We start from the raw sequence: 20,912 nt of genomic DNA, 5'->3' as shown, positions 1-20,912 counted from the left end.
TTATTTTATTAATTTTTATATTTATGAATTACAAGTTTATATTTTCAAATTTCACTTTTTATGTAATTTTTTTAAAATAATATCTTCTGATGTGAATAAAATAAATAAACTAATTAATTTAAAATTAAAATTTATTATTATTGTTAATTATTTCTAAAAAAAGGGAAAAGTGAGTCTACATCTTAATTTTTTTTTCTTGCTCATTGATCTAATTTTTTTATATTTTTTTAATTAATAAAATTTTTTTATCTAAATTCAGTCATTATAAATTTAAGACATAAACATGTGAAACCTATGCATTTATTAAGTGAATTTCATTATATATTTTGTGTCTTAAATTTATAATGGATCAAATTTAGGCAAACAAATCCAAGATAAATTGATATAAATTACATATTCTCAAATGAATGGAATACTCAAAGAGAGTTAATAATGTTAATCTTCTTATGAAGCCAAAAGCTCTATAACTCTAAAATCTTACAAGGCTAACATCAATTTTTTTTTTCTTTAATTGAGGTACAATACGCACACACTTAGGTTAGAGACAGAAAGGGATTGTATTAAAATTATGGTAATTTTAAGAAGGTCATTGTTCCTATATAACCTATACACACGTACACTCTATAACTAACTAATGTGAGATCTTGAAGGATCAGCCCGTTGCGCACGCCCCACATGGGATCTCAACCATGGGCAAACCACATCAATAAATCTAGAAATGGACTCAAGGCCTACTTTTTTTCTTTTTTAATTTTTATTGAGGTAAAACATGCACACCTGAATAAAAAATAAGAATGGGCTGCTGCTAAAACTATGATAATTTTAAAAGGATCTTTTTTTCCTATATAAAACTTACGATCAACTTAATACTTGTATAAAGAAAATTTCAATAAATCCAGAAATGGACTAGACAGAAAAATGTGGTTAGATTTGTCTCACAAAAGTCAAAGATTATGAATAGATTTATGTTTCTTGAAGAGGAAAAGGCAGAACATATAACTAAAATTTTACAATTGATTTAATAATTTAATTTGAAAGAATTTAATTTTTTTAAATTTTTAAAAAAATTAATTTAAAAAAAATAAAAATCAGACTAAAAAAACATAATTATGTAAGAATTAAATTAATTTTTTAAATAATTTTTTTTCCAAATGAAGCCCTACAAAATTCTAAATGGATTTCTAAGTCCTTTAATTTATTTGGTGGTGGATTTCTCACATTTTCTTAAATTATAGGAATTAGGTTATATGGTGGGGATGCCTTCAAAAGTTTTAAAAATTAAAAATTTTCTATTTAAATTTTAGATAATTAAAAAAATTAATGATCACCCCCTAAAATTTATTGCATTCTATTTTGGCACCTTTGTTTTTCATAACTTTCATTATATTTTTCCCTACTCATAGTTTTAGAATAAAAGTTTTACCTTCAAATTAAAATAATTTGCAAAGAAATTAGTAATAAACCCTTCAAATTTCATTTCCTTTTAGTTTTTATCATTCCTTATTGATATTCTTTTATATATCTCTTCTTATATTTCAACTTTCACTAGTATGAAATTTTAATTTCACCATATCTAATTATAATTTAACCTTTATGCTTAGTATATTAAAAAACACAGTAACTCGAATGCAAAAGTTGAAATCTTTTTTTTTTTTTTTAATATAATTGGCTTTTACTCGGATTTGGAAACATTACAGATCTAGAGAAAATTTCACTATGATTGAACTAAAACGCTCATTCACGAAATGCTTTATTTTCTACACTATATTAAAAAAAATATATATATATGAAGGAAATTGAAATCTTTAACATCAATGCAATGCAAGCTTATATTGCAAGAAAAGAAAAAGGAAAGAGAGAATGGAAGCAGTACAAATCAGCTTCCTTCAATTTGGACAAACACCATTGAAGCACGATCAAGGAGGATGGACTTCCTTTCCTTTCATTTTAGGTAAATCTCTCTCTCTCTCTCTCTCTCTCTCTCTCTCTCTCTCTCTCTCTTTCTGTATGTGTGCTTTACCTTTCTTTATTTTCTTTCTTATTAGTTGTTATAAATAGCTTGTATATTAGATAGTATAGAGAGAAAGAATTCCTATATTGTTTAAATATAAGAAAGTGAAGGAATGGCAAGAGTGAAATATGTATAGAATTATATATATATATAATTCAATATATATTATTCTATTATGGCACTTAACAAGTAGATGTGTCTGTTAATAAACAGACATATCAATTCTATACAAGCAGTCACAACTGTTTGTATAGGTATCTGTTAATAAACAGACATGTCTATTCTATAAAAAAAGTCATAACTATTTGTATAGGTGTCTGTTAATAAATAAATATGTCTATACAAATAGTCACAACTATTTGTATAGGTATCTTTTAATAAACAGACATGTCTATTACATAAACAGTTGTATCTATTGGAGATAGACAGATGTGTTTATCTAGTAAAGGTGCCATGACTTTTCATTCTTTATAAATATGGATGAGCTTTTTCAATCCAGATATACTACTTCTACTTCTTCTTCTTTTCTTCTAGTCTCTCTAAATGGTTCGTATAAAGAGTTCTTAAGGGAAATCTTCAAGAGTTGCTGTCTGCAGATTTCAGGCTTTGTTGTATCCTGGAGGTATATTGCCATAACCTTGCAGCAATCTAGTGGGGGCAATTAATACCTTAAAGATAGTGATTCATCACGCCTCAAAGCCTATTCTACACCCACTGCCTCAACAATTTTAAGGTATTAATCACAATGGAGTCTAAGGCTATTTCCGTGATGAATCAAGAGTTCGTGAAACTTGATCATTTTAAGGAACAAATTATGTTCACTGAGAAGGTAAAAACAGATCAGGAAAAGAAGATGAATTGCCATGCAGAGGTCATATTCTCAATAACTCATCAGATATGCTATAAGATTTGTTTACCTCTGTCAATTCTCCAAAGGAAATTTGGAATTCGTTAGAATTCGAATATAATACAGAAAAAAAAAGGTACGGATAAATTTCTCATTATGAAATATTTTGAATTCTAAATACTTGATAATATGCTAGTTATGGATAAGTCCATGAGTTGCATATCTTTATTTCAAAGTTTAGGGATTTGAAAGTGGTAGTTCCTAAATCACTGCAATTAGAGGAATAATAGTACATCATACTTCTAGTTTGAATGATTATAGGAAGAAATTACTGTATGTCACATACAACTTTTCTTTTAAACAGATTCAGAAACACTTACATGTGAAAAGTTTTTTATGTGATAATTTGTCTTTATGTTAATGACATGCTTATATTAGAAGAAATAAAATGTTATATTATGATGCTAAAGCTCATGGTGAATGTGTTAAAGAAGGTAATAAAATTTATGTGCATAAGTCGAAAAACACTTTTTGTATGCATAAATCCTAATTCATATTGATTGTATCTATCACTAACTAGGTGGGGATATTGTTAAAATATTAGTGATAAAAAAATTTATCTCATTTCAAAAGAGTTATGTCTGTTCATAAGTGAACATATATAATTGTTCAAAGAGATACAAAGTGAATGGCTGTATCTGTTCTAAAAGGTATAAGTGAATGATTATATCTATTCTAAAAGGTATAAGTAAATAGTTGTATATGTTCTAAGAGGTATAAGTGAACAGATATAATTATTCTAAGAGATACAAAGTGAACAGTTGTATCTGTTGTAAAAGGTATAAGTGAACAGATGTAATTATTCAAAGAGATACAAAGTGAACGATTGTATCTGTTGTAAAAGGTATAAGAGAATAGATGTAATTGTTATAAGAGATACGAAGTAAAATATTGTATCTATTCTAAAAGGTGTAAGTGAATAGATATAACTATTCTAATAGATATAAAGTGACATATTGTATATGTTTGAAGAGATGCAAATGCTTTATAAATAGCAGTTTGGAACCAAAAAAAAAAAATCTATTAACTTTCTTTTTTTTTGTCTCTTCTCTTCATTTTTACCTACAATCAATATTATTATTCTTTAATTTATTCTTGGAAGAATTTTAAAATTACTATCTAGATTTATATTTTGGTTATTATCCTTGAGGGATCTGCCTAAACTACCTAGCTGTAACATAGTGGGGGTTTTACTCTTTGTCAATTTCATTATGTTGAGGGAAGCAAATACTCCATATGATATTTATTGCAAATTCACTGGAAATTTTGGTAGAATAATTACTCAAATTGAGTATACTAATGCTATTGATAGCTTAATATATGCTATGTATTGCACTAGACCTGATAATGCTTTCACAGTATTTAAATTATCAAGATACACTAGTAAGCCTAGTATTGAACATTGGAAAGCAATTTCAAGAGTTCTTGGTTATTTAAAAAGAAATATAAACTTTGGTTTATTTTATAATAAATTTCCAATTGTGTTAGAAGGTTATACAGATGCTAGCTGGATAACTAGTATTAATGATAATCAATCAACTTCCGGTTGGGTTTTTACCTTAGGAGGATGTGCTATTTCTTAGGCATCAAAGAAACAAACTTGTATAACCCATTCTACAATGGAATCAGAATTTATAGCTCTAGCAGCAGCTGGTAAGGAGGCAGAATGACTGAGAAATTTTTTATTAGATATCAAGTTGTGGCCACAACCGATGCCTGCTGTTTCCTTACATTGTGATAGTCAAGCAATAATGTCTAGAGCTTATAATAAAATTTATAATGGTAAGTCTAGACATATTAGCTTAAGACATGAGTATGTGAGACAATTAATCTCTGATGGAATTATTACTATTACTTATGTCAAGTCTTGTAATAATCTGGCAGATCCGATTACAAAAGGGCTCTCGAGAGATATGATAAAAAATACATGCGCTGGATTAGGATTAAAAATATTCCATTAAATTTACTAATGATGGGAACACTACTTTATAGTATTATTACTAAATAAAGTTTAAAGTGAGAATAACTTTTGTAAATGTTCATGAAAACAGGAGGTAGCACAAGGCCATATTCGTGCTAAAATTTTAGTGAATTTTTTAAGTTGAACTAATTGATTCGTGTGTGTAGTATTTCCGTTTTTGTTTAATAGGAATCTAGATTTAAGCTAAGGCCACCATGATTTCTTTAGAACTTTGAAATACTTACACTAAGGAAAAGTTTAAATCGAAAGATACTTTTCATTATGCATGAAACAATGGGATCTAACAATACAAGCTAAGTGGGGGATTGTTATAAATAGCTTGTATGTTAGATAGTATAGAGAGAAAGAATTCCTATATTGTTAAAATATAAGAAAGTGAAGGAATGTCAAGAGTGAAATATGTATAGAATTATATATATATAATTCAATATATATTATTCTATTATGGCACTTAACAAGTAGATGTGTCTGTTAATAAACAGACATATCAATTCTATACAAGCAGTCACAACTGTTTGTATAGGTATCTGTTAATAAACAGACATGTCTATTCTATACAAAAAGTCATAACTATTTGTATAGGTGTCTGTTAATAAATAGATATGTCTATACAAATAGTCACAACTATTTGTATAGGTATCTTTTAATAAACAGACATGTCTATTACATAAACAGTTGTATCTATTGGAGATAGATAGATGTGTCTATCTAGTAAAGGTGCCATGACTTTTCATTCTTTATAAATATGGATGAGCTTTTTCAATCCAGATATACTACTTCTACTTCTTCTTCTTTTCTTCTAGTCTCTCTAAACGGTTCGTATAAAGAGTTCTTAAGGGAAATCTTCAGGAGTTGCTGTCTGCAGATTTCAGGCTTTGTTGTATCCTGGAGGTATATTGCCATAACCTTGCAGCAATCTAGTGGGGGCAATTAATACCTTAAAGATAGTGATTCATCATGCCTCAAAGCCTATTCTACACCTACTGCCTCAACATTAGTTCCAATTATGTTAAACATATATGCAGGTTCTGTGATGGGTCTTGCACTAGCAGCTGGGGGTTGGTCATCCAATTTGATAGTATTTTTTATAAGAGAATATAATATAAAGAGTATTGCTGCTACTCAAATTAATAATGTTATTCTTGGTTGCAATAATCTCTTTCCCGTTGTCGGAGCAATCATCGCCGACTCCTTATTCGGCTCCTTCTCTGTCGTTGCTGTTTTTGCCTTCATTTCCTTGTTGGTGAGTCTCAGATTTCATCTTTCTAATTATATGTACTCTTTCACAAAGTTATATATGTTCACTTGTGAATAATCTTAATTAAAACTTGAAAGTTGTTGATGATTTTTCGTTCAATTTGCACTTAAATTTTGAATTTATAAGATAAATATATATAATGAAATAGGGAAGTTTAACAAGAATGAAAGAAATAAGTCTAGATAGTAGGTTATTTTTCTAATTCTCCTTATCAACACTCAATCAGAAAATAGTTTTTAAATACACAAAGTTGAGTATTGAAACGTATCCTCGAACTAAATAATGTGAAAACCATGATGTGACATCTTAACTAACCTTATGAGATACACATCAATTGTTACATCTTAACTTATGTAAAATGAAATTAAAATATCTTTAAGACCCCGTGCGAACTTCAATCGCACTGACATGATAATCTGCTGAGTAAGATCTGAAAGATATCTTAATTTTACTTTTATAAGAGTTGACATATATCATAAAACTTGTGCATGAGTTAAAGTGTGCCACGTAACATTTTAAAAATTTAGGGTGCCAGGAGATTTTTTGATAAAATTTTAAGGTAAATTTATGTATCAAGCCTAAAGTTAATATAACAAAAACACTAATAATAAATTATAGGATTATCTTGGAATCGCATTTATATTATTATATAATTTCTCTTAGTGGTAGATTAGTTGAAAAGGCTGCAATCATGATCACAACTAGACTTGCAGAACTCAAGTATATTTTGTTGAGGCAGTGGGTGTAGAATAGGTTTTGAGGCGTGATGAATCACTATCTTTAAGGTATTAATTGCCCCCACTAGATTGCTGCAAGGTTATGGCAATATACCTCCAGGATACAACAAAGCCTGAAATCTGCAGACACAACTCTTGAAGATTTCCCTTAAGAACTCTTTATATGAACTGAATTTAGAGAGACTAGAAGAAAAGAAGAAGAAGTAGAAGTAGTATATATCTGAATTGAAAAACTCATCCATATTTATAAAGAATGAAAAGTCATGGCACATTTTCTAGATAGACACATCTGTTTATCTCTAATAGATACAACTGTTTGTGTAATAGACATATCTGTTTATTAAAAGATACCTATACAAATAGTTGTGACTATTTATATAGACATATCTGTTTATTAACAGACACCTATATAAATAGTTATGACTTTTTATATATAATAGACATGTCTGTTTATTAACAGATACCTATACAAATAGTTGTGACTGTTTGTATAGAATTGACATGTCTGTCTATTAACAGATAAATCTACTTGTTAATAAGCACATTTGTTCGTAATTTATTTACGAAAATTACAATATGATAATTATTTTATTTCACACATATACTTGTCAAGTGCCATAATAGAATAATATATATTGAATTATATATATATAATTCTATACATATTTCACTCTTGCCATTCCTTCACTTTCTTATATTTTAACAATATATGAATTCTTTCTCTCTATACTATCTAACATACAAGCTATTTATAACAATCTCCAACTTAGCTTGTATTGTTAGATCCCATTATTTCATGCATATTGAAAAGTTTCTTTTGATTTAAACTTTTCCTTAGTGTAAGTATTTCAAAGTTCTAAAGAAATCACGGTGGCCTTAGCTTAAACCTAGATTCCTATTAAATAGAACCGGAAACACTACACACACGAATCAATTAGTTCGACTTAAAAAGTTCACCAAAATTTTAGCACGAATATGGCCTTGTGTTACCTCTTATTTTCATGAACATTTACAAAAGTTATTCTCACTTTTGTTGAAGCGGCGCCACTTCCTATGTTCATATAGGTGAAGTTTCCTTTGTAATAATTTTAAACTTCATTAAGAGTATAAATACTCATCCTCATTCCATTAACTTAGTACACTAAGTACTTAATTACAATATTTACTAATGACTTGTTGTTACCCTTTAAACTTTATTTAGTAATAATACTATAAAGTAGGGTTCCAATCATTAGTAAATTTAATGAAATATTTTTAATTCTAATCCAGCATATGTATTTTTTATCATATCTCTCAAAAGACCTTTTGTAAATGGATTTGCCAGATTATTACAAGACTTGACATAAGTAATAGTAATAATTCCATCAGAGATTAATTGTCTCACATACTCATGTCTTAAGTTAATATGTCTAGACTTTCCATTATAAATGTTATTATAAGCTCTAGACATTGTTGCTTGACTATCACAATGTAAGGAAACAGCAGGCATCGGTTGTAGCCACAACTTGATATCTACTAAAAAATTTCTCAGCCATTCTGCCTCCTTACCAGCTGCTGCTAGAGCTATAAATTCTGATTCCATTGTAGAATGGGTTATACAAGTTTGTTTCTTTGATGCCTAAGAAATAGCACATCATCCTAAGGTAAAAACCCAACCGGAAGTTGATAGATTATCATTAATACTAGTTATCCAGCTAGCATCTGTATAACCTTCTAACACAATTAGAAATTTATTATAAAATAAACCAAAGTTTATAGTTCTTTTTAAATACCAAGAACTCTTGAAATTGCTTTCCAATGTTCAATAATAGGCTTACTAGTGTATCTTGATAATTTACATATTGCAAAAGCAATATCAGGTCTAGTGCAATGCATAACATACATTAAGCTACCAATTGCACTAACATACTCAATTTGAGCAACAGCCTTGCCAGAATTTTCAGTTAATTTGGAAGAAACATCATATGGAGTTTTTACTTCTTTGACTTTTAAATGATTAAATTTATTTAATATTTTCTCAATCTAATGAGATTGGTAAAGAGCAAAACCCCCACTATATTTTTTTACTTTGATACCAAAGATTGTATCTACCTCTTTTAAATCTTTCATTTTAAATTTTGAGGTTAGATACTTCTTTGTATCATTCACACCTTCCATATTTGTTCCAATTATAAGCATGTCATCAACATAAAGACAAATTATCACACCAAAATGATCTGTAAACTTGGAATAAATACATTTATCAGCACTATTATGTTTAAAGCCATATTCCAAAATTGCAGAATCAAATTTCTCATGCCATTGTTTCGGTGCTTGTTTTAAACCATATAAAGATTTAATTAATTTACAAACTTTTCTTTCATTCCCTGGTAAAAACAAATCCTTCTGGTTGCTCCATATATACTTCTTCTTCTAAGTCACCATTTAGAAAGGCTGTCTTAACATCCATTTGCTGTACATATAAATTATATATTGATGCTAAAGATAAAAGTACTCTAATAGATGTTATTCTAGCCACTGGTGCATATGTATCAAAGTAGTCAATTCCCTCTTTTTGTTTAAAACCCTTTGCAACCAATCTAGCTTTAAAAGTATGAATCGATCCATCTGTGTTATATTTTCTTCTGAGAACCCATTTACATCCTATTGGTTTGGAACCAGGTGGCAAATTAACTAGAACTCATGTATTATTAAATAATAATGAATTCATTTCATCATTGATTGCCTCTTTCCAAAAGGCCACATCCCTTGTAGTCATTGCCTCTTGAAACGTTTTAGGATCATCTTCTACATTTAACAAAATTAGTATTTTGTTAAGTACAATTGACCTATTGCCTTCTACTAGAAAAACAATAGCCTGAGAAGATATAAAATCTGGATGTAAATTCTTTTCTTTTCTAATACGTTGACTTCTTCTAATTTTATTAGAAGAATCTAACTTTCTTTTGTTGCTAGAAGTCGATTCAAAATTAATATCAATACTAGAACCATTGCTTTGACTTGAACTATTCATGGGCCCATGTATAGGGTCATTGTGAAATTTATTTTTAATAAATTCAACATCCCTAGATTCTACAATTACATTTAAGTCTAAATTTAAAATTCTATAAGCTTTGAAATTTTCGGCATAACCAACAAAAACTCCTTTCAAAGCTCTAGGACCTAATTTAGTCCTTTTAGGATCTGGAACTCTATAATATGCTAAACAGCCCCATACTCTTAGATAGTTCAAGTTAGGTTTTCTATTTTTCCATAATTCATATGGAGAAATCTTAAATTTTCTAGAGGGAATTCTATTATGTAAGTGACAAGTAGTAAGTAAAGCTTCTCCCCATAAGTTTGTTGGCAAATTAGATTTCACAAGCATAGAATTAAGCATATCTACTAAGGTTCTATTCTTTCTTTCTGCCAACCCATTTTATTGTGGTGTATAAGGTGCACTAATTTGATGTATAATTCCATTTTCTTCACAAAATGAAGAAAATTCAATGGAAAAATACTCACCACCTCTGTCACTTCTCAAAATTTTGATTTTTTTTTCTTTTTGATTCTCAACTTCAGATTTATAAATCTGAAACATTTGGAATGCTTGATCTTTATTTTTCATTAAATAAACATAAGTATATTTGGAGAAATCATCTATGAAAGTTATAAAATATCTATTTCCTCCTTTAGTCAATATTCCATTTAATTCACAAATATCAGAATGCACAAGTTCTAATAACTTAGAAGATCTTTCAACTTTTGGAAAAGATTTCTTAATCATTTTTGCTTGTATACAGATTTCACAAGATTTTTTATTATCATCTATATATGAAATTAAACCATGTTTAGCCATAAATTTTAAAGATCTAAAACTAATATGTGCTAAACGATCATGCCATAAAGATAAAGATGACTCAACAGTATAAACAGAAATATTCATATTATTATTAATACTGAGTTTAAACATTCCATCACATGAGTAACCTTTTCCCACAAATAGTCCATTTATGGACACAATTATTTTATCAGACTCTAGAACAGCCTTATAACCTTTCTTACACAATAGACTAGCCGACACAAGATTTTTTCTTAGTTCTGGCACATACAACACATTTACTAATAATAGCTTCTTTCCAGAAGTGAAGTTTAATTCAACACTTCCTTTTCCCACCACTTTAGCGGAATCATGATTGCCCATTAGAACTTTCTACCCATTTACAACTTCTTCATAATTTTTAAATTGAGTCTTATCATTGCAAACATGAACAGTAGCCCCAGAATCATACCACCAATCATTGGATTTGGTTGTTGTAGCCATATTGAGTTCTGTTACAATTCCAATATACAAATCTGATATCATTGCAATCAATTCAGTAGTTTGTTCAACTATATTTGCTTTATTGGAATTCTAAGCACTATTATTCGTATCTTCTTTCTTATATTTCTTTAGAAACCTGCATTCAGGTTTGTAATGCCCTTTCTTGCCACAATTGTAACAAGTTCTTTCTTTCTTTGATTTGCTGTTGCTGCCATAACTAGTACTATTGCCTGCTGCTTCAGGAAACTTTCTCTTACTTCCAGAATTTCTCTTTTGAAAATTCTGACTTCCTTGCACAAAAATAACTTTTGTAATAGATTCAGAAACAAATTTCTTATCACGATTTCTTGTCTCTTCTTCAATGCGCAAGTGTTTCTGAATCTGTTCAAGAGAAAAATCTTCTGTGGTATGCAGTAATTTCTTTCTATAATCATTCCAACTAGGAGGAAGCTTTGCTATTATTCCTCCTACTTGCAACGATTCAGGAACTATCACTTTCAAATCTTTAAGTTTTGAAACAAGGACATGTAACTCATGGACTTGATCCATAACAGATATATTATCAACCATTTGGAATTCAAAATATTTCATGATGAGAAATTTATCCACACCTTGTTTTTCTAAGTTGTATTTGAACTCCAGTGATCTCCAGATTTCCATTGGAGACTTGACAGAAGTAAATAGATCATATAGCCTATCTGACAAGTTGTTAAGAATATGACCTCTGCATAGCAATTCATCTTTTTCACGTTTGTCTCGATCTGCTTTCACTTGTTCAGAATCTTCTGGAGTTGGTGGTAAAATAGCAGGCAGACTTGGATCAAGTATATAAGAAATCTTCAATGTGGTGAGTAAGAATAACATCTTGTCTTTCCAGTGAACATAGTTTGTCCCATCAAAATGATCAAGTTTCACAAACTCTTAATTCATCACGGAAATAGCCTTGGACTCCATTACGATTAATACCTTAAAATTGTTGAGGTAGTGGGTGTAGAATAGGCTTTGAGGCGTGATGAATCACTATCTTTAAGGTATTAATTGCCCCCACTAGATTGCTACAAGGTTATGGCAATATACCTCCAGGATACAACAAAACTTGAAATCTGCAGACAGCAACTCCTGAAGATTTCCCTTAAGAACTCTTTATATGAACTGAATTTAGAGAGACTAGAAGAAAAGAAGAAGAAGTAGAAGTAGTATATATCTGAATTGAAAAACTCATCCATATTTATAAAGAATGAAAAGTCATGGCACATTTTCTAGATAGACACATCTGTTTATCTCTAATAGATACAACTGTTTGTGTAATAGACATATCTGTTTATTAAAATATACCTATATAAATAGTTATGACTATTTATATAAATAGTTATGACTATTTATATAGACATATCTATTTATTAACAGACACCTATATAAATAGTTATGACTTTTTATATATAATAGACATGTCTGTTTATTAACAGACACCTATACAAATAGTTGTGACTGTTTGTATAGAATTGACATGTCTGTCTATTAACAGACACATCTACTTGTTAATAAACACATCTGTTCGTAATTTATTTATGAAAATTACAATATGATAATTATTTTATTTCACACATATACTTGTCAAGTGCCATAATAGAATAATATATATTGAATTATATATATATATATATATATATATATATATATATATATATATATATATATATATATATATATATAATTCTATACATATTTCACTCTTGTCATTCCTTCACTTTCTTATATTTTAACAATATAAGAATTCTTTCTCTCTATACTATCTAACATACAAGCTATTTATAACATATCTGGGGTCAAGTATATGTGCATTATTTACCATTTTCAGCATGTGATTTCTATTGTGATCATAACAATAATGATCAGATCATACCCTTTTCAGATATGTAATGAGAGTTAAAACATCATGAGGTTATTAGTTATTGTTATCATTAACAAAGTAACTATTTTTATTGCAACTTCCCAGGTATGATCATGTTAACCCTAACATCTACAATCCCTTCCTTGAGACCTCCATCATGTGCAGTTGGTTCATATGCATGTCAAACTCCATTACACCTTCAATATGGAGTCCTCTACCTGGCCTTCTCCATAGCTTCAAAGGGACTTGGAGGCACACGCTTCAGTATTGCAACTATGGACGCAGACCAATTTGACAAGCCAAACCATCAAGCAATATTCTTCAACTGGTACTTTTTCACCTTGTACCTTGCTGGTATCATAAGCTTCACAGTTATCATCTAAATTCAGGATAATGTTAGTTGGGGTTTAGGGTTTGGGATCTGTGTCATTGCTAATGCCATTAGCTTAGCCGTGTTTACTGGCGAATTAAGCTGAAGGGAAGTCCCTTCATGAGCATTGCTCATGTTGTGGTTGCAGCCATTCGCGAAAGGAAGATGTTATCAGGAATTTTCAGGGTTTGGACTATTATCAGGGAGACACCACTAAGTTGCAAGTTCGCAATCGTACAGAAAATTTCAGGTATATTAGACTTGCCAAAACAAAATTCTTAAAATTCTTCGTACATATTTTAAATTTTTTAAGTTGCGTGATTCCAAGGTAGACGCAAGATTAAACAGTGAAAATTTAAACAAATTATATAATTATTATGATTAATAAAGTTTATAAATTACACTTTCATCAAACAATAATACACATTCTTTTTCCTCTATAAATTATATATTTTATTAATTTTAAATAATTAAAATAATAAAAAGTTCATAACACAACTAATATTCATTATAATATTTTTTTGTAGCTGTGGATTAGGAGATTAATTTTTTAGAATTTGATTTAGGATTTGAGAGCTAAAGAGTTGAAATGTCATAGAAAAATTAAATTTAAATTTTAAGAACTTATGTTTGTGTAAAAATATTTTTAAATTAATTAACGTTTAAAATAATAATTTATAATTGTAAAAATAGTAATTAAAATTTTGGCTGGATAAATAAATGGAGATAAATTTTTTGCTAAAAATTAAAGTTTTTGGTTTCAATATTTAATTTATTTTCATAATTGGAGATAAAATTAAATTTAAATATAAATTTAATAAAATTATTATTCTTAAATTTAGATGAAATCTTTTAAAGATAAATTAATAAAATTATTTATTAAAATTTTTAATAATTTAAATAAACATAAAAATAATTAAAATTTTATATTTAATTTTTTAAAATAAAAGGATTTTTTTTTTTTCAAGAAATAGAGGGGGGTGGGGGGTTGTGGAGGAATGTCTTGATGATTAATAAAATTTTGACACAAGAATATGGACTAGCTGGAGAATCAACTTTTAGGTAACATTGTTCTCCTTATTAAATTTAGAATAAAACACATATCTTGATGAAATTTCATATCATGAATAATCTAATTCTGAAATGTTAAAGATAGTGGTACTACAGTTGTATCAAATTTAATATTACGAAGGTGGGACTGTCAGATCACTAACAATTAAAAAAAAAAACAATTTTGAGTTATTTTTCACTTTTTTTTTATAATAGAAATATTATTTTCTAAATATAACATAATGAGTTTTTTATAATCAAAATTATAATATAACTTCAATATTCACGACTAACATTGAATAATTATTTAAAAAATATTTGTTTATAATAATAAAAAATTAATTACATTAAAATAAATAAATAACATATACACTATAAAAAATTTCAGTTATGAATTAGCTAGAGGTTAAAATTTCATCGCTAATAATATTGATTAGCAATAAATTATAGTTATCACTAAAAATCTCACCACTAATAAACTTCAACGACAATTTATCGCTAATCTATATTTTGCAGTGATATTAATAATTTTTAAAAGTAAAATAAGTTTATAAATACATTTTATACTATTTTTTTAATTATGAAATATATAAATAATTTTTTTTATTTATGAATTAGAAAACTAATTTTTATTAATGACAAGCGAATATATTTTTCATATTTTCTCATTTTTCATTTTTATGAAAAATAAGAATTAAAGTTTTCTTAAAAAAATTAAAAATAAAAATTAGAGAATTATTTTCTATAAGTAAACAAACCCTTATATGTCTTGTTATTTATTTATTTATTTTAATCTGAAGACAAAATAAATTACAAGCATGAATTATATTTATGCAAGCACAATGAATGAACATGTCTGGGTGAGGATTTTCCTAGCATCAGCGGCTATATGTTTTGGACATCGCTTTATAGCAAATAGAAAGATGCTCCAACAATATTTTTTTATGTGCTGAATTCAATAATTAATTCTAATAGAATCAATGTTGAGTCCAATATTATCAACATTAAGATATATCTTCTTCTTTCTTCTTCTTCTTCTTTCTATGCAGATCTTTGAATTTTGCAGTCATAAGAACAGCTAATGAAACTCAATCATCTTGGAAGCTATGTACATTGGAGGAATTAGAAGATCTCAAGACCCTAATCAAAATCATGCCACTATGGTCTACTAGCATTTTCTTGAGTACTACCATAGCTATATCCTAACAATCCTCCAAGCCCTTACTATGGACAGGCACCTTGGACCACGCTTCAAAGTCCCACCTGGGTCTTTCCTAGTCTTTAACCTAGCAGCCACCGCTCCATCAATCTTCATCATTGATCGCTTCTTTCTTCCCGCGTGGCGAAATCTGATTGGTCAAACCTTGACACCCCTCCAACGTATAGGAATCGGCCATGTTATCAATATCCTAGCTATGGTGGTATCTGCCCTAATGGAGTCAAGGAGGCTTCCTATGGTTCGAACCCATAACATTAGTTGCACACCTGGATCATCAATCGAGCCCATGTCAGGACCATGTCTTGTTTTGCAATTAGCCATTTTAGAGGTTGGGGAGGGGTTTCACTTTGCTGGACAAGTAGCATCGTATTATCAAGAATTTCCAAGATCCTTAAGAAGTACTTCTACGGCTATTATTTCACTACTAATTGGAATTGGATTTTATCTAAGCATAGGAATCACTCATTTGGTGCGTCGATCCACAGGATGGTTACCTAATAACAACTTTAATGATGGGAGACTGGATAATGTATTTTGGATGTTGGCAGTGATAGGGGTGGTGAACTTTGGGTACTATCTCATGTGTGCTAAGTTGTTTAAGTATCAAAATGTTGAAAGGCATGATGATCATAATCATGATGAGGCTTCTAGCATTGCTTATTAAGGTTACGATTTCAAAGAACTTAAGACTGCGAGTTTAAGCCGCCTTCCAATAAGTGTTCTTAGCTTAATTAGGCAATGGTCTAGTAATTTTATGTTAATAAAAGGCTTCTTAATTGGTGTATTGTCTAATAGTAATTAGGTGTTTGATGTGATCTTTTAAGGTTCTCATGTATGAAGATAAACCAAAAATTAAAGTTTTTAATTACAATAATTGAAAGAATCATTCTCGTCTATTTGTTTAAAATTATAAATATATTCTTGAATTTTAATTTTCAGTTTGGTAGGCCACATTTGTTCAAGTTATGTAGGATTTCTTTCTTGATTGTATGGTGGAAGCGCAATTCTATATTTAATCAGTGGATATGACCTATTTCTCAATTTTCCCTGTTTTATTAGCTTTTTAGAGATTGATTTAAAAGGAAGCGCTTCTCATGGAGTTTCACAGTTTTTATAAACAAAGTTTCTCTATTTTTTGTCCTGACTGTATTTTGATCTCGTTTTGGTCTCTAAGTGCTCTTTATATTGGTCTTTGAATCTAGGTTGTTTGACACTGCCAGCCTGAAATATAGGCAAAACTCAACCATTACTAACCCTTGTATAGTTATTCCTCACACTTAATTTCATTAGCAATATTGAGAATGACCAAATCTGAAGTGATGTGGTGGGTAGCACAGTTATCAATAATCCATAGTAAAAATTGACCTCCATGTTGAAAAGGAGCAGGCTATCCATATTGAATCAGAGTAGAGGGTTATATGCACTCCTCGCCTTCCATCAACGATCGATGCAGCCATTACTGTCGCCAAACCATAGGTCTAACAAATTAAATCATCGTCACTGCCACCGCCGTCTTTTTCATAGAGGAACCGCTTATAGAGGCAACATCACTGCCGCCTTTCAGATGAATTCTGAGTTGTTTTGACGTCTCAACATCTTTTCTAATAGAACACTTCATCGTAATTGTAATCTTTTGAAAGATTGCGTTTATTCGACAGAATAGATATACTATAGGACTAACAAGTTAAGTGTTTTATACAAGATAAATGATAAAAACATTACAAATATATATCATTAAGCATTATTTGGTAATTCTAGTCAAAATTTATATATATATATATATATATATATATACTAGTAAAATATTTTCAAATGATTGATACTTAATAAGTTATTAATTCTTACCCTCTTAATACTATAATAATATGCAGCCATTATTATAAGGTAAATATAATATATTAATTACATATATTTGTATATTTATACTTATTATATATATTTACATATTTATTACATAAAGATAGATTTTAATTATTTTAATTATGAAATATTTATTAAAAATTTTGAGAGAGAAAAATAATAAAAATAAAATATACAATAATTAATAAAAATTTAAAACATTATATATATATATATATATATATGTTGACACATGAGCTAAAAATTAAGGCTAAGGCATACAAACAAGCATGAGGATTATGAGAGTTAATGAGATTACCTTAATATTAGTCTTAGCTAACTTCTATCACATCTCTCTGATTCCTTAAAGGTGGCTCTTAGGTATTAACCTAACAATACTAGCAAGGTTCACTGCATAAAATTTAGTTTCGCAAAGTTTTGAACTTCGAATGTAAAAGTAACTGAATTATGGAGTAACAATTAAGTAATAATAGATCTCATAAAATTTAATTTTATCCTTATATTAAAAGTAGTTTTTTTTAAAATGATAACTACCTTTTTATATTTAATTCCATAATTAGTTTGTCATTTCAGGTCAAATGCTGACATGAAATTACGGTTGTACTATATAATATCTCGAAACAATTGATAGGGCATTTGAAAGCTTTTTGTTGGAAATGCTTATGAGCAACTAAACCTTCTATAAAAGACTTCGATTGACTTTATTAAGGGAGGATTTTTTTTGCCTAAACTCGGTCCACTACAAATTCAAGATAGATACAAGATGTAATGTGATTTCAACTAATAAATATGTGAGTCTCATATATTTGTATCTTAGATCTATTATATACTGGATTTATGCAAGAATTTACCTAATATAATAAATCCTACGCTTTGAAGCAATGTAATAAAGTCATGGTGGAGTTCATTATGATAAAATCTTCCACTACCCATAACCATTTTTGAAGAATCAAATATCAAACAAAAAAAATTGCAAAATACAGTAGGATAACTAAACCAACATATCCATTAGTAAATTTAAGCTTTTGATGGTCTTGTAGGAGAAGTTGGCTGCGATGATGGTGGTGATGAAAACAGCCTTTGGTTTCTTCGGACATATTTTCGAGCCCAAACATGCTTTCCATTAATGGAGAACTTTGCCTTGTTCTTGCCTTCAAGAATCACTCCAATAATAGAAGGAGATAGAACAACAAGGCGTGCATACAGTGGTTGGCCATGATCGCCCAATACTTCTTGCATGCGAATTGCATCAATACAGTCTCCATATTTTCTGAAATCATTAGAAAAATAAAAACGTAAATGATAACATTAGCCAAACACATGCTTATCCAAAAAAAAAAAGAAGCCAAACACATGAGAAAGAAAAGAAAGGACCTAGAGAGAGAAGTAACCTGGTGAAGAAATCTCTGATTTCATCTTCGGAAATAGGGTACCCTTTAGAGAATGTCAAGAAAATAGTCCTATCATCTACAGGAATAACATTATCTTTTTTTTCGTCAGTTGTACAGATCGGAATATGGCTCAATACATCTCCAATTTCTTTGTTCAAAGCCTGTGTCTGAATGGCAAGATCATAAGGATCAAGACCAGGCACAAAACTTGAATATCCTCCCCCATTACCCATGTGACCATAAGCTCCATGAACCTCTGAATTATATATTATAGGCAACAGAGTATTAATCACAGGAAAACCATAAACACTAAAAGGATGTTTGTTCATCATTTCTTTTCCTCGGATATTTCCAATAACTTCATGATCATCAACTACCTTCAACTTCAACTTCTCTACCTGTTGCAAAATATCTTCGAAAGCTCTCAAGCAAACTTCGTTGACAATGTTGGAAACTTCACGAAGAATGGCTAGTCTATTTCCATGGAAAAACTGAAGAGAAAGGCTAGTTTTACTGAAGCGATGGATTAAAGGAATATCGCTACTAATAGCAGGAGAGAGATGAAACTGATCATTACCAATGCAATTCAAACAAAGAACAGCCTCATCGGCCAAGGAATTATTAAAGGTTTCAGGAAGGAACAACATCTTATTCACTAAATCACCAACAACAAGCCTTGCCCTTTCTAGCCATATCCAGAAGGCCATGACTTGAATGGACTCTGCAGGGTCACGGTTAAGATTGATGACAAGCCTAGCATAAAGAATGCGATCTATGTTGTGAAAAATTTTGATCTCTTCTTGGGACACGATCGGGCTTAAAAGATAACAAGGAAAAGAAAGAGATGCCATTGTGGTTGATCGAAATTATGAGCACAGGGATAAGAATAAGATAAGGGTGATCAAGGGGTAGGGTTTTTTTTTATAGAAATAGAAGGATGCACTCTCTGGGTTTCGAGTGGTGACTTTTGGAAATGAGAAGGCGTGTTTTTGAAAAGATGCCATTTTTGTTGCAGAGATAGAATGTGTGTGCTTTAGTTTCTTTATTAGGGTTTTTACCCTTAAATGTCCTATGCTGGCTGCGGTTGGTGATGAGAATGTTCCATGCATGTATACAGTTTTCTGATTGTGTCTTATCATTTCTTCCTTTTATTTTTTTTTTTCTTTTTATATCGACACTAGCTGAATTATTCCCGCGCTATGTATGAATAATTATAAAAATTATATAAATAAATTATTGAATAAAAAATAATTTTATCTTAAATATATTTTATTAAAGCTGAATATAAAGTATAATTAGATATAAAAAGTATAGAAAGTTTCATTAAATATATAGTATAGTATTTTATTAAATTCTTTTTATTCGACCATATTTTTGTGAAAGTTATGTGTCATATTATTAATATATAATATTAATTTAATTTTAAACTTGAATGTAATATAATAAAAAATATATAATAATAAGTTTTAAAAATATAAATAGGCAAAGAATTTTAAAATTTAAAATAAATTAATAGTGAAATGCAAATTAGCTCGTTGAAGTTAATACATTTAAAATCTATTATTTTACTTGTTCATTTTGATTTGCATATAATTTATTTCAATTTTTCATAATTTAAAATAATGTTAACTTGCATAATAAAATTACATATTTAGATTAATGTGAAATAAAATTATTTGAAAAATTAGGGAATAGAATAATTTTTGAAATGAATTTTTTTTTTAGTTCATCATCATTATAAAATTTTTATTTTTATTATATTAATATCTTGAAATTTTATACTCGCATATTTTTTTAATACAAAAAATTTTAAAACCTATTTAATATAATAATTATTTAATATTTTAATAAATATTTTTATTTTTTTAATTATAGATTATATTATATATGTTATAAATATATTTTTTATTAAAATATAAAATCATGCATTTTCT

General features: G+C 28.9%; 1 protein-coding gene and 1 pseudogene across 1 annotated transcript; one reads left to right on the top strand and one right to left on the bottom strand.

Annotated features, from left to right (window-relative positions):
- Nucleotides 1-5,932: 5,932 nt before the first annotated feature.
- Nucleotides 5,933-16,391, top strand: LOC131173007 (protein NRT1/ PTR FAMILY 2.7-like; annotated as a pseudogene).
- Nucleotides 16,392-18,435: 2,044 nt separating this feature from the next.
- On the bottom strand, nt 18,436-19,838 carry LOC110645449 (uncharacterized). Its single transcript, XM_021798635.2, has 2 exons — nt 18,979-19,838; nt 18,436-18,857 (listed from the first exon to the last, which is right to left on the bottom strand). Exons 1-2 carry the CDS (start codon nt 19,827-19,829, stop codon nt 18,605-18,607), a joined length of 1,104 nt encoding a protein of 367 aa, XP_021654327.2. The 5' UTR covers nt 19,830-19,838; the 3' UTR covers nt 18,436-18,604.
- Nucleotides 19,839-20,912: the final 1,074 nt, after the last annotated feature.

The sequence above is a fragment of the Hevea brasiliensis genome, chromosome 14 (assembly GCF_030052815.1).
Source record: "Hevea brasiliensis isolate MT/VB/25A 57/8 chromosome 14, ASM3005281v1, whole genome shotgun sequence".
Lineage (NCBI taxonomy): Eukaryota > Viridiplantae > Streptophyta > Magnoliopsida > Malpighiales > Euphorbiaceae > Hevea > Hevea brasiliensis.
The sequence above is the reverse complement of the archived record's forward strand: the minus strand, read 5'-3'. Positions and strand labels throughout refer to the sequence as shown.